General features: G+C 58.2%; 1 protein-coding gene across 3 annotated transcripts in view; it reads right to left on the bottom strand.

Moving 5' to 3' along the window:
• CHL1 (cell adhesion molecule L1 like) overlaps positions 1 to 14,481 on the bottom strand; it is a 106,938-nt gene that overhangs the window by 25,916 nt on the left and 66,541 nt on the right. For 2 of the 3 annotated variants that reach the window (XM_037049529.1, XM_037049531.1), the window contains exons 5-9: positions 12,945 to 13,067; positions 11,687 to 11,857; positions 10,808 to 10,852; positions 9,084 to 9,204; positions 5,469 to 5,653 (exon numbers count right to left, since the gene is read on the bottom strand). In XM_037049529.1, the coding sequence (XP_036905424.1) occupies positions 5,469 to 5,653; positions 9,084 to 9,204; positions 10,808 to 10,852; positions 11,687 to 11,857; positions 12,945 to 13,067 (645 nt within the window). The remainder of the gene's footprint in view (positions 1 to 5,468; positions 5,654 to 9,083; positions 9,205 to 10,807; positions 10,853 to 11,686; positions 11,858 to 12,944; positions 13,068 to 14,481) is intronic. The other variant, XM_037049530.1, reaches the window with a different exon arrangement.

Below are 14,481 nucleotides of genomic sequence, written 5' to 3'. Positions count from 1 at the left end.
CAGGTGGCAGACGCGGCAGGGATTCCCGGCAGTGTGCCGAGCATGTCCTGGAAGGCCCCGCACGTGTGCGAGTGTGCATGCGTGTTAGTGTCGGCGTGCACGTGGGCGTGCCCCTGAGTGCATGGGTGAATGTGTGCGGGGGTAGGTGCACACACGCGCGTCCTCGCTTGGGCCTTGAGCAGGGGTGGGAAGTTCAGGGTACTCGGCTGTCTGTGGTCACTACTCAGCTGCAGGAGGGCCCGTCCGTCCCAGGACCAGAAAACGCGGGAGCGGGGACCCGTGTGTTTAGCGCTGGCCACGCTCACGTCCACGCGGGAGCCAGCGTTTAAGGCTGCTGCTATGAAAGACGATTTTAAATAAGATTACAGGGTTCCGCACTTCCTTTATTTCTGTATCCGTTTATCTGGGAGACGATGTGAGAAACACCATCTCCCCGAGACTTCTCTGTAAAAGGGGCAGGGGCCTAAACCAAGGGTTCCGTTCTGCCCTGCGAGCACTGGAGAGGGGAGGGGTACAAGGCGCGGCTTGCCCCTTCCGGTGCCCGGTGCCGTGGGGCCGCCGCTCCGAGGGCGCCCCCGTGCGGAATGAGACGCTGTCTGCAGCGCCGACACCGCGGCCGTGTTCTGTCACCCGCCTTGCAGGGCGCTGCCAGCAGCACGCCGGAGGTTTAGATTAGAGCGCGGATGCTGGAACAATCTGGTCTCTCAGAGAACCGCACGCACAATTCCTGCAGGTACTAATCCCCGTCCAGTGCCAGGGGCTTATGTCCCGAGACGTTTGGATACTCGTTTTAGTTAAAAAACGGCAAGTCTCTAAACCACATGGACATGGAAAACGAAAGCTTTCATTTCAGCATTGTTTCAAAGTAAAGGAGGGAAAAGGGGTTCCATGAAGAAAAAAAAACCTGTGAATTCATCAGGAAAACCAAAAATTAACCAGAAATCCTGGCGAGTTCAAGTGCTTTGGTATCTGCTCCACAGTGTATGGACTTCACACTTACACTCCAAGTTAAGTATCTGAATTTGTAATCTGTAAACATTTAGTTTACAACGTAGTAGTCAAATTATAAACGGCGTACCTCTCCCTGAGGGGAAGGGTTTTGTTTTTTATATGGGTGTGTGCACTTTATGGCATCCTTACTTTTTTATCTTTTCATAAACCACATTATAATCAAATATTTGACCGAGAGTATAAGTCCCGCAGACGCGAAAATCATCACCTTCCGAACGGAAAGCTCTCCGAGTGTGTAAAAGTGAAGGGGGTCAGGGACCTGACGGGCAGTGGGGACGGGCACTGTGGGGACTGTGGGGACTGTGTGGCGTGTCTGAAAGCTGCTGGGAGAGAGAAGGCCTTGGAGGTCCTCGTCACAAGGAGAAGCCTGTGTGGACGGGTGGACACGCGTGCTGGGCTGGATCCCGTGGAATCGAACCACCGCCTGTGCACGCAACCACCGGTCCTTCGGCTGTGCACTTGCAGCTCACAGGCCCCGGGTCAGAGCGTCCCCAAAGACCACAGCCCAGGGAGGAGAGGGGAGGCTGTGATCAGGGAGGCCCTGTGACTGCCAGTCACTTGAAACCTCCAGCCCTCCCATGTGGCTCACAGAGGACAGCCCGGGAGGCTGCGGACCCGGCCACCGTGCAGCTGGGGTCCCACGGGCCAGAGAGCGGGGACGCACCCCAGATCGAGAGCCTATGGCTCTGCTCCCACAAGGGAAGAGCCGGAGAAAAGAGGAGGGAGGCCGGAGAGAGGGGCCCGAGCGGTTGAGGAGCGAAATGCTGCACCATCGCTGAATCTCGCTCGCTTCTCCCCTGTCCAGAGGCGCGTCGTAACCAAGGAAACTGCGGATGCCGGAAGCTGTCGAAACTGTAGGTTAGAACTAAGATGATAAGTGCATCTCACACTATTGAGCACTTAGCAAGTTCTGGAGGCAAATGTCTGAACACTCAGGATGTGGTGAGTTAATGAGAGATGTTGCCACTCGAAAGGAGACTTGGCACCCACAACTCAGCACACGGGCTACTCTTCAGGAACAGATTCCTGTGAGACATGCGTATTCTGAGTAAGTGAAAGTGGCTACGTGCTTTCCAAACCTGCATTCAACTGCCATTTTTAGAAACAGGTTGGTCATTTGACCACGAGGCTTTAAGTACATCGGTGGCTGAGTGTCACTTGAAGTCACGAGCCCCCTTTTCAAAGGCAAAACACCTATGGGTACCGAAGTTGGTAGAAATACTTTCTTATTACTAAATTTTCCCCATGGATTCTTGAATTATTAACATTTCAAAAGTCCTAAATGATTCAAAAGTTTATAATATCATTGGGGGAAGTGTATTTTTAAATAATCCGTTCAAATGGGATTGTGGTCATATTTTTATTACTGCATTTATAATGTTTTAGGTGTCATTTTAATATAGTTATATTAATTTATGACTATTTTATGCTTTACATATAATACATGTATGATTGATGTAATATACAATGATATGACTAATATATAAGTATACTTATACATTAATTATATAAGAATGTATTATATTTGTTGGATATTAATTATAGATTTAATATATATTAATTACATGTTACAAATATAAATATGGACAAAAAGGGGCCACGCACTGAACCCGACAAGCTCAGGGGAGGCCTACGCGGCGGCCTCACGGACTCGGAGACCAGAGTGACCACGCGGGACGGTCTGAAAGGAACGCTTCCTCACTCCGAGCGGGTCGGGGCGGGGTCACGACCTAGGCCTGCAGGCGTCGCCCTTGACCAAGGTCGGCCTTCACCCCAACTGAGCCTGTCCCCGGTCTCTGTGCATCTTCGATAACACACCTCCGGGTTGCCAGAGTGACCCCGTGCCCAGGCCTCTGCGGGACAGCCACGCACCAGGACACAGGCCCCAGAGCCCCTCGTCCTCATCCCATCCCCTGCACCATCTCCAGGTGCCGTAAACGTTCACCGTTAACAGACCAGTCAGTGCCAGCCCACGAGAAGGGAGCACGAGTCTCTCCGTTCCACTCGGCGTCCAGCCCTGGGGTTCCCCACTCTGCCTCCTCCGGCCCCTTCACCCCCCACGCGTGAACGTAACCCTCACGCCGCCTCCTCTGATTCTGACGTGTAAAATAAGCTGCAAACTGCTTTCTCTGGGACATCATCCCTGTCTGTTGAGAGTTCGCTTCCTGGCCATTTGTCGCCGGTTTGGCTGAAATAAACGCATAGATGTCATCTACCGACTTGGATAGGTCTTGTGTTGACATGACCGATACATGTGTAATGAACATGTGAGGGCATGCATTCACACGTGTGTGCCATGCATTCGTGCCCAGTCACTGGAGCGCAGTCACTGGAGCTCTGTAGCTGCACACGGAAACCTGGAGAGCAGAGCTGCGAACCCCGGGGCCCCCGCTGATCTGCCCCAGCGAACGCAGAGGCCCCAGAGTCGGCCGTCCTGGCTGGAGGCGCAGCGCCTGGCCGCGCCGGGCGGGCCGCAGGCGAACGCGCGAGGGTCCGAGCGCCGCACCGAGCACCGCACCGCGCACGCGCGGCCGCGGCACAATGGGGCTTTCAGAAGGGCTCCGAGCTCCCAGCAGCGCCCCCTCCTAACCCTGGTGCAAGTTTCCAAGCAAGAGACAAAAGGAGGGAAAGAGGAAGGTCCAGGAAGGCAGGAGAAAACTGAATGAGAGAGTGCTGGTCCGCCCAGGAGACTGATGAGGGTTGTATGTTCACTGTTTCCACCCGCAAAAAAGGCCAAGCCTCCCTCGGGTCAGTGGCTCCTCGCGGGCCCTCGGGAGGGGCAGCTCCTGGGACCGGCAGCCCAGGGCACGGTCCGCGCTTTCCCATTAAGGGGGAAGGATTAACTGCTCCCAATAAAAACAGTATTTGCATCTCAATGGTGCTAATAGCTGCTCTGTGAATAGCGGGACAGTTTGCTCAGGAAACCTCTATTTCTTGGGAGCCCTACATCAACATTTCAAACGGAGTAATCGATTTTACATCCTTGACTTTTTTTTTTTGCAACCCTTGCAATTCTTTTCAAAGCTGATCTTGCAGTGGAGACGCCGTGGCCAGATTGTTAAAACATTCCGCTCGGCAGCGCGGCTCAGCCATCTGGGAGGGTTTCTAGGAGTCAGCAACTCGCCGCCGGAGCAGCGAGCAATCAGAGGCTCTGGCTCCCGGGCTGTGTTGGTGCTGGAACGGCGCCCGGCGTGACCACACAGTCGGGTCGACGGTGACTACAAATGCAGACCCCGTGCCCTCCCCAGCCTTCCTCTCCCAGCTCCTCTGTGACTGACAGACGTTAAGGGAACAAACCCGTCCCTGCACACAGTGGGCTTCCTCCCGTCTGGCTTTGCTGTCTCTGGGCATGGAATGTGATGCCCCCGCCCCGGGGTCCCCTTCCCCCTAAGCTCCACCGTGGGGGTGGTCAGGCAGCTCTCACCTGGGAGAGCATGTGTCTGAGTCTTCATTTCCTCCCACTGACTGAGACAGCGGGCATTTGCTTGGGAGTTCCTCATGCAAACTGTAGCTTTAGAGGTGAACTTGACCAGAATACAGACAGAAGCCCCAGAGCGCCAGTCCCCAAACCCTGACAGGGACGATTCCCTTCAACACGAAGACCACACGGCCTACGAAGCGCAAACCAGGCATCATCACAGAGCGAGACAGGTACGGCCAGCCACGCCTCGTACGGGGACCTCGGTGATCAGACCCAGGGGTACGGGCTGTGTCCATCCAGTTCTCCGATGAGGGACCTTGACCTCCACCCAGCCGGCTTGGCCCCGTCTCCGCCTGCTTCCTTCTGTATGCCACAAAGCACGGCCACAGCACTGCGGTCGAGGCTCGGGTTTCCCGAGAGAGGGCAGGGCCTCCCTGTTGTGTGTGTTTGCGCCTCTTTGCGCCTCTTTGCACCTTCCAGAGACAGGCGGAGTCACTGCACACATCCAACCCAGTAAATGTCACCCACCCCGGGCTGCAGACAGGAAAGGACAGACAGGTTTCCGGGAACAAGCCCAGACAGCGCCTTGTCTGTCCTGCCCGTTTCACCGGGGAAGAAGCTGCGGCGCAGACGGCGGCAGGAAGTCGTCGAGGACGCAGCAAGTCAAGGGCAGCCCGCACTTGGCTCGCACACGGTGACGCTCCTTCCGTGGCAAAGCTCCCATCTTTCATGACCAGACCCAGCCCAGGGCCCTCTCCACGGGCTGACGCGGGGGACCAGGTTCAGCTGCTGTCTGAACAAGCCCTGGAAGCCGTCCGCACTGGGTCCCGCCTGTGAGGTCTCCCTGGTCACCTGTCCCCCCCTCTGTGGCTCTGCGAGGGGACTCACAGACTGACGGAGGTGGACGCGCGGGGCCCACTCCACAGCCAGAGGTGGGGGGAGCTCACCTGTGTTCACACCAGTGTGGGTGTGCTGCGTGTGCAACTCCACACAACTGTTACACGGAGACACATGTCAGCGTGGGCGGCAAGCGTACCTTCGACCGTGACGTGGAAGTCGTGCGTGTCCGACCCCAGGAAGTTGGTGGCCGTGCAGCGGTAACGTCCTCTGTCCTCGTCGGAGACCTTCTCTATCTTCAACATCTTGCCGTAATTGTCTTTGGTTTCTCTTCCTTTTGGTAAATCACCACCCACTTTCTTCCACTCAATCTGTGGAGTTGGTCTGAAAAACAATAAATAGGCGATAAACATCTTTTAAAGTAAAACGTGAAGAACCCCGCGGGACAGACCTCATATCCTGTGGCTTCTCTGCGTCCCCGGCATGGCCCTGCCCCCACCTCTACTGTGGCTGTGGGTCGGCTCAGGCCCCTGCCATCGTGACCTCCTTCAGCCGCATCCCCCCCCCCCCAAACCCTCTCTCTTCTGTCAGCAGGGCCTTCGTGTGGGACACGCAGGGGTGGCTGGATGAAGGACAGAGGCACAGAAACACCCCGAGGTTCGTTTCGAGTGTGCAGCCTCCCTGTGGGTGACCTGGAGTGGCCCAAGGTAACAGCCCCCTCCCCTGTGTGAGGCTGGAAGACAGGGCAGCAGAGAGCCCGCTATCAGCCGAGGGCGGCCCTGGGACCCCTCTACCCCCACGGAAGCTGATTCTCCAGAACGTGGCTCAGAGCAGAGAGCCCAGGAGTGGCCGGCCCCGGAGGAGCCGGGCGGAGAGGCCCAGAGGCCGGAGCCTGTGCCCTGGCGGGGGGGGGGGGGGAAGCCCAGATGCCGCAACCAAAGCACACGCAGAGAAAAGCAGAAAGTAAACAGAAGAGCCAAGCCGACAAGCTGTCACTCTGCACGAGGGCCGGGTCGCTCTCTCCTCCTTCCTACGGGGACGGGAGTGGGGACGGAGCCAGACGAGCAGGCAGCAGGGCCCGGTGGCTCCTGTGATGTAGACGTCATGGGAAGGCCACGTGGGCCGAGTGGAACCGGCGGCATGTCCTCCGCCCCCTCCAGCTGGGCCGATGGCATTGAGGGGAAGGAACCCCTTCCTGTCACTTTTATCCATCCCTACATTCTTTTTGGTATCAATTAAAAATATCCAAAAAGGTGAAAAGGTATTGAGTGGGTTCTAAAGACGGGGCCTGTTACAACCCTTTTTCCACAGGCTCCGAGAAGTTAACTCATGGGCTTGTGGTCCCAGGCAGGCAGGTGGCGCACGGGGACCTCGCCTTGGCTCTCCGGGTGCTCTGCCACTGAGTGCTTGGTGTTCCCTGGGCTCTTGCCGGCCCTTTTCCGTCCCTAATAGTCTATTCTTGGAATTTGGGCTGTAGCCAAATCGATCAGTTATCGGTTAATCACTGAACTGCCCACTATCGTTCGAGCTGATCGTCCAGGGTGGTACTGACAGGCCATGGCTAAGACCGTCACTCGGATGCACACAGCCACCCCAGGTACCAGGAGGACCTTCCATCCACACACACCTGAGCTCCCCCTCCCCATGGGCGGGGCACGTCCCGCCCTCAGAGCAGAACCCCGGCTCTCAGGACTGGCTGAGAGCACGCAGGGGGGGGGGGCGGGGGGGCGGGGGGGCGGGCGGGAGCCGATCGAGTACGCCGCCCGGCCTCCCAAGCTCACACTGAACAGGTGCTTGCCCGGAGCCTGCGGACGGCCTGCTTGTCACCCATCTGTCAAAACGGCACCCTGCCAGGTTGCAGGCTGCTCCAGACCCACTCCCCCCAAACCGGGCTTTCGCTGTGCTGGCCTTCGCTCTCTGCAAAGGCTCTGTGTGTTTGTTCGTTCGCTTTTTGCCAGTCTAAAAATTAGTCTAATCCTCTAAAACCTACCCCTTGGAAGAAGAGAAGAAATGGTTATAAGTATCAGCGATTGTAAAACGTAATTTCTCCAAGGCCATATAGCTGCTGCTGCGAGCAGGTTCAGCCATGCCCTTGGCACATTTTTTCTCTTTCCTTTTCTATTTAATTTAAGGAAGACTTACTAACAATATTCGAACACTGACGATCAGAAGGAAACTGTATTGCCTAATCATGTTAACACACCAGCACACACTACGTGGAAAGCTCAGGGTTTCGTTCGGGTCGCTGTGCAGCCCGACTTACTCTCACCCTTTGTCTGCAGGGCGGCCTCGGCCAGTGGAGTTGACCCCACGGGAGCCCACGACTCCACAAAGCAGAGGGGAGGGTGAGCACCCCAAGGCCTCCAGCCAGCGGAGGGGAGCCACAGTACCCCTTCCCCCGATGCGTCCCCAGTGGGAGTAGGAATGCGAAGACACCTGGGCGTGAGCAGTGTGAGTGGGTGTGAGCAGTGAGAGTGGTGTGAGCAGTGTGAGTGGGTGTGAGCAGTGAGATTGGTGTGAGCAGTGGGAGTGAGTGGGAGTGGTGTGAGCAGCGGGAGTGGGTGTGAGCAGTGGGTGTGAGCAGTGGGCCTGGGTGTGAGCAGTATGAGTGGGTGTGAGCAGTGGGAGTGGGTGTGAGCACTGCGGGCCACACGCCCTCCTCCCTGACTCACAGGACCTGTCGGACCCTTAGTCCCACATCAGGGGCCAGCAGATGTCCTGTCTCGGGGACAGTGCTGCATGCGCAACATCACTGACCACATGGGGACACCTACTATGCATCCCCCAGATTCAGAGACGGCGGTGACCCCTGAGAGATGCAGGGGTTGTGAATCCATCAGAATCCACCCCTCGGGTCTGACGGGAAGCCGCCCACCCAGAAAACACACCGAGTTTGCACAGCCGTGACCTTTCACCTCCCATACCTGTCCACCACCCACACGCCCAGCTTCCGGAAGCCCCAAGCTCAGATCGGACGAACTCAGCTGCCGCGGGCGCTCTGCGGAGGCTGGAGCCCAGGGCAGCCGGCCTGGCGAATGCAGGCTGGGTGAGGGCCCCCCTTGCCTGAGCAGGGGTCACAGAAGGTGGCCCTGTTTACAAGGTCTTACGAGGGTCGCTGAATAAGGGCAACAAGTTCAAGACACACCGAGACGAAACGCACTTGACTTTGGGGGGGTGGACACACCGTGGAATACACAGACCATGTATCGTGGGAATGTACCCTTGAAACCCACATGACCCTGATAACTGACCTGTCCCCAGTCAATTTCATTTTTAAGAACATGTGACCCAGGGAAGCCTCTTTGGGCTTTTGTTGGAGGATCTGGAAACGTGCCCTTCTGTCCTAGGTGGGGGAGTCCTGGCGATTCCGTTTTTCTTCGAACCCCCCTGAAGCCACACGAAGGGACCTCCTTAGGGGCGAAGGGCAGCAGGTGGAATGGGACGAGGGGGCAGCGCGCACGGCCCGCAGGTGGGAGTGAGACCAGGCACCCCAGAGAGGGACCCCAGGCTGGCCTGGAGGGCAGGCGGCTGCGGCCTCGGGCTCCAAGGAGGCCACCCAGCGACTTAGCTCAGGGGACGGTGTCCTCGCCGCCTCTGCTCACGCTGTCACAGACTGACAGAGCGCTCCAATTACAGCTGGGCCCAGCCCTGGCCTGAACCCGGGAGGCAAGAGGAAACCTCGTCCCCCGGAGGTGCGGCAGCGCACTCTGAAGGGGAGAGGGAGAGACGATCGGGCGAGCCTGCAGCCTCCCCAGCGGGCGTCTCCCTGTTTACACCGCGGCAGGGACGGTGGGGACCGGGACGGGCCACTCACAGGCCTTCGGCGAAGCACTCCAACAGCAGCGTGTCCCCCCGGAGGACGGTGACGGGATGCTCGGGCCCCTTCTCGGCGGCTGGCAGCAGCAGCCTGGGCTTTCTCTGCTTGATCGAGTTTGCTAAACAGAAAAGAGAAGTCTCCATTTTTTTCTCAAACCAAGAGCCCAACCCCCGTGCCACCAAAACACACGTGACCCTGCACCGGCACACAGGCGTGTGCTGGTGCCACGGAGATGCAGGCTCTCCCCTCATCGGAACACACGGCTGCTTAAACGGACTCCCTCTCCCCCCGAGGCTCAGGCAGCCCCACTGAGAGGCCCGGGAAGCATGTCACTGCCACGCCTTCGGGTTCAGGGCACACTCGGGACAGCCAGTCCCGTGTCAGAGGCCCTTCTGTGAACCAAGGCTGTATGTAATTCCATGCCCTCCGTGTACTGGCCCCGCCTGGTGGCTGTGCGTGTCCATCTCTCACTAAACAGGTCTGAGTTCGGCCGAGGGCCTGCTGTCGCGCAGCTCACTCGGGACACCCGTGGCGGACACTGGGCGTCCGTGACCTCACCACACTCCTCACGTGGAGCCCGCATCTCCGGGTCAGCGGGACACAAGCCGCACAGGCCCGTGGCAGCCTCGCTGACCGCACACGGAAGCGTCCCTTGGGCCATTTAAGAAAACTTCCCCAGGAAACCCTTCCGATACAGCGGCAAGTCGGGGGCCTCCACTCCCGACGCTCCTTTCGGCAGTGTTTCCACACGTCCCCTCGCTGGCTCCGGCGCCCGCAGCGTGGCGGCCGGGCTGCCCGAGCCTCCTCTCGGGTGTGTCTCAGACTATCGTTACAAACAACGTCGTGAAGTGGCAGTCAGAGAATTAATGTTACATAGTGGTTACAGGAGTGTTCATGCTAATGCAAATATAAATCATATCTGCGTTCACACGTCATTAAGTGCCGCATTAAGACAGTTACGCCGTGGTGTGCTGGGAAGGTGTAACACTCGGGTTTGAGTGTGGCCTCCAAAGACTGCGGATGCCCCCGGGCGGCGCCCCGGCCCCGCTGATACTGCAGGCGACGCTGAAACCACACCCGGCCCCAGTGACACAGAGGCCGCCGGCCCCTGGCATTACGGAAGCGAGCTCACTGACTCCTGTCGCTCCGGCAACTTCCGCAGACCCCCAGCTCTGGTGCAAACAGAAAGTGCTTCCCCCAGCTCAGGGAAAAACAGATAATATTTCACGGGCAAGCGAGGCCGGGGAACGCTCACGGCTGCTGACGACAGGCAGGCCCGTGTGAGGCGTCTTGGGAACTCCCGCGGGACAAATGGCCTTTTCACTTTTGTCAACGCGTTTTCCTTTCTGCACGTGACAGCCACCGGCCAGATGTCTCCTGACCATGAGGGACCTCTGGGTGGGAGACTCGAAATAACTGCTCCGCTAAAACTACACACTTTCACACGTGGCGTGCGTGTGTCCATGCATGTGAACTATATTACGTATAAACACGTGGTTATATTTATCTAACGGTCGTGCATGTCTGACTGTCACCGCTGTTGTACACACCGAAGGCCGTGGAACAGACACCTCGATGCCGAGAGATTTCCCCGAACACGGACATTGGTGCTGTAACTAACTCACAACGGCACCAGAGGAAAAACTCACACTCCGAGATGGCCGTGAGCTACCGCGGCCGAACACTAACGCCAGCACTCTCTCTACCCACGGTCCACTTACCCCTGGAACCAGTTTCTGTGGATGAACCCGAGACGTTATGCTTTACTGAAATGAAAAAATGGAAGAAAAAAAACTCACAAACATAATGGTGGATGCTGATACCGACAGAGAATGAAAAAGGCACAGTTTTTTCTTGGGAACATCACAAAACGAGGTGTAGCCATGATTTGCTAGAACATGCTGGTTGGGGAGGCAGCGGAAACGAGTGTTTGCACACAGCCCAACCTCGGACTACCGCAGACGATGGACCCAGGTGCGGGGGTGTGAAGGTCACCTCCAGGGAAGAGAGCCCAGGCTCTGCCTGGAGCCCTGGCATGGCGAGTCACATGTAACAGTGAAACAGCCGCCACCCAGCCAGACAAGGGCACGGCCACACCGACTGCAGCCCTACCCGCGCCAACCCTCTTGCCCCTCAAGTCTGCGGTTCCTTCCCCCCGAGAGGTTTTCCCACACGGGCACCCAGGCCCGAGGAGGGACGAGAAGCAATTCAAATAACTTGGTCAATTTGGGGAAGACAGAAAAGCTTGGCGTGATAGAAATTATAACGGCGCTCCTTCTGCCCTGGCTGGTGTGGCTCAGTGGACTGAGCGTGGGCCTGAGAACCAAAGGGTCCAACCAAAGGAACCAAAGGAACCAAATTGTGCCCTAACTGCACTGAGAGGGGAGGTTTGGTTTTCTGGCTGCGACCGACCAGGCCCCGCGTAGCTGCAAGGGCCGGCGTCTCGCACCGGGTGGCGTCTCTGGAACTGAACTGCAGGTGGCGGAAAACATGGCCCAGCTCTCGAGGGTCTCGGCCAGGACGAAGTCACAGACCCGTGTGTGTGTGTGCATGCGTGTGCGTGTGCGGCACCCGCGGGGGAGGGAGCGGTCTGCACTCACAGCTGAGGACGGCCAGCTTCATGGGCACCTTCTGCACGATGGTCCGCAGTCTGGGGAAGGCGGCGAAGCAGCAGTAATCGTTCCGGCTGTCCTTCTCCTCCACGTTGGCGAAGTGCAGGTCCCCCTCCCGGCTCATGTACACTCGTTCGTCCTGCTCAATGTGCTCCAGTTCTGGGGGGAAGCATCTGTCGTTACATGGGGGGCGGTCCTTGGCCCGGCCGGGCCCCTCTGCGCCTCGGAGCACGGGCCCCTACGCCGAGGCTTTGGGTCCGATCCCCGGTCAGGGCACGCACAGGAACCAACAGTGAACACATCGGTAAGTGGGACTACAACCACAGGGCCTCTCTTCCTTCCCCTCTCTCTCTCGAATCAGTAACTAAAAAGTTAAAAGAGGGGGTGGGCACAGGGCTCCACTGTTTCTCGTCTCTCTTTTACAGCTTCTCCCCTCTCCTGGTCTTAGCACAGGCGCAGTGCGTGAGCAAGAAGGAAGAGAAGAAACCCACGCACCCGGGAGCCCGCTCTTCCCCAGGACCCAAAGGCGTACTCACATCCCACCCCCGGGCCCCCGCGTCTGCTCGGGGGTGCGTAGGGCGTGTCAGAACACTGGTCGACTCAGATAACGGCCTAGTGACCACTGGTCCTTTCTTAGGGTGACACTGCTCTCAAAGAGGTCTCCCCAATGCCGTCTCTGAGAGAGGAACCTCTGTTTCCTGGACACAGCGGAGAGGTGCTTCCTGAGCTTCCTCCGAGCGTTGGAGGAACGTCACCATTTTTCTCCGAGGCCACAGGAAAGAACATTTAGAGACGCTGCTAAGACACGTACCAGACGTGGGCTTTGCCAGAAGCTGGAACTTCAACTCGAGAGCTAGCAAACGCTTTGGAAAGCCAATCACAGAGGCTAATGCCTGCTGCCCTGTGGGTCCCCGCACACGGCTAAGTGTTGCTGAAACAGGGACATAGGGCCAGCGACCGGCCCTATGACCGGCCGAGCCTGCGCTGAGCGGCCCCATCCCAGCGGCGGGTGGGTGGTCTGGGCACAGACGCGGGTGCCTCGCCAGCCTCTGCTCTTCCCAGGCGTGACCCCATGCAGGGACAGAGGGAGGGGCTCCCCGTGTGTCCACAGACACACTGAGGGCACCTTTCAAACTCGGAGCGGACGGCAGACACACAGAGCGACAAGGTGACGAGTCCACCCGGACGACCCGCTGCTGCCTTGCGTCTCACGTGACACCACGGTGCGGGGACAGGCGCGACTCACCGATGTTCATCCAGTAAATGTGCAGCGGGGGCAGGCCCGCCGGGGGCTTGCAGGGGAGCACGACGGGGTCCCCCTCCTCCACCTCCAGGGGCTCGATTTTCTCTTTCGGGAATTTGGGGACATCTGGTGAGAAAGCCATCAGAAGACACTATGTTACAACTGACTTTCAATGGCACAAGTGATATTTTAATGCATCTTCTTTTAAAACTCAGAGCCTTTTTCGTAAGTTTGACACCCCCAGTCCTGGTTCTCATCTCTCCCCTGAAGAAGGGGGCGCACCCCCGTGGGTTTAAGAGGCTCGGGCAGCTGGGAACGGTAGGCAAACTCTGACACTGGGACGTCGGGGCGGCCGCCCACGCTCCTGCCTGCCTTTCTGCACTGGGCCGTCGGCTCCGGGCCCCAACGCCAGCCCTGGGTACTTTCATGAAAGCATTTGTACGGCAGCTTTAAGAACATTCGAAATGCGTTTTGCCTACACGTTATGTCAGGGCCTTTGCACTGTGAGAGGAGCCAGCACCACGGAGTCACCCCGGCCTCTCGGAAGATCAGGGCCCGGGAAGGGATTTGCTAACAGGGCCGGCGGAGCGGAGTGCACTGGGGTTTTCCATCGCTGGAGCTCCTGCTTAACCGTGGCTGGGGGAAGACCACCACGGCTCCCAGAGGCGTGCTCGCGTCTCGTCCGGCCCCTCCCTGAGAAGCTGCTGACACTTCCTGCGGGTGCACCCGCTGGCTGCACCAGGTGGCTTTTTGTCCAAAAGCAAGGGCCCTTCAAAGCCTAGAATCACAGGGCACAGAGTGGTCCCCACGTGGGCGGGCCAGCCTCCGTCACAGGACAGTCCCTGCTGTCCCCCCACAGCTCCCGTCACCCTATTTGGGCACATTTCCCCTGGCAGGTCTGGAAACGCACCCGGGACAGCAGCCGCCTGGGTGGGGTGCTTTGTGGTTCCCTCGGAGGGGCAGGAAGCCTGCTTCCCAGGTCTGCTGGGCTCGGGTCCCCAGGTCAACAGCTGCACCGCCCACCTGCCCAAACCTCGGCTCTGACCCAGAGTCACCACCCTCCGAGTCACCGTGCAGACAGCCTACCGCAGCTCGTGACGCGTGGTGACTCACACACCGGCCCCACCCCAAGCCCCAGGTGCTCACCCCTCGTTTCATGTGACCCCTTCACCCGAAGCCCAGGGCTCACTGGCCCTGAAGTCGGTGGGGTCGTGGGGCGGTCACCCAACCCCGCTGAGTCCATCCTGCAGCCGCTGATCAATCAGACACACGAAGCCCCAGGAGGAGGACTGCCCCCTCCGGGTGCTCAGAGAATCCTGTCGCCAGGGAGGAACGCCCATCCCGAGACAATTCAATCCAAGTTACAAAATCCCGACTCTGCACCTGTGAACATGCCGTTCACCTGGCTTCACCGAGGCGTCACCGATGAAAAAAAAATGAGAAAAATAAACTTTACAAGTCCACCAGACCCTTTGCCACGTTCTATAAATCCCTGGAGCAGCCTTTAGCCAAAGGGGAAATCAGCGTCTGCAAACAGGGA

The sequence above is a fragment of the Sturnira hondurensis genome, unplaced genomic scaffold (assembly GCF_014824575.4).
Source record: "Sturnira hondurensis isolate 20B ecotype Veracruz unplaced genomic scaffold, ASM1482457v3 Scaffold0006496, whole genome shotgun sequence".
Classification (NCBI taxonomy): domain Eukaryota; kingdom Metazoa; phylum Chordata; class Mammalia; order Chiroptera; family Phyllostomidae; genus Sturnira; species Sturnira hondurensis.
The sequence above is the reverse complement of the archived record's forward strand: the minus strand, read 5'-3'. Positions and strand labels throughout refer to the sequence as shown.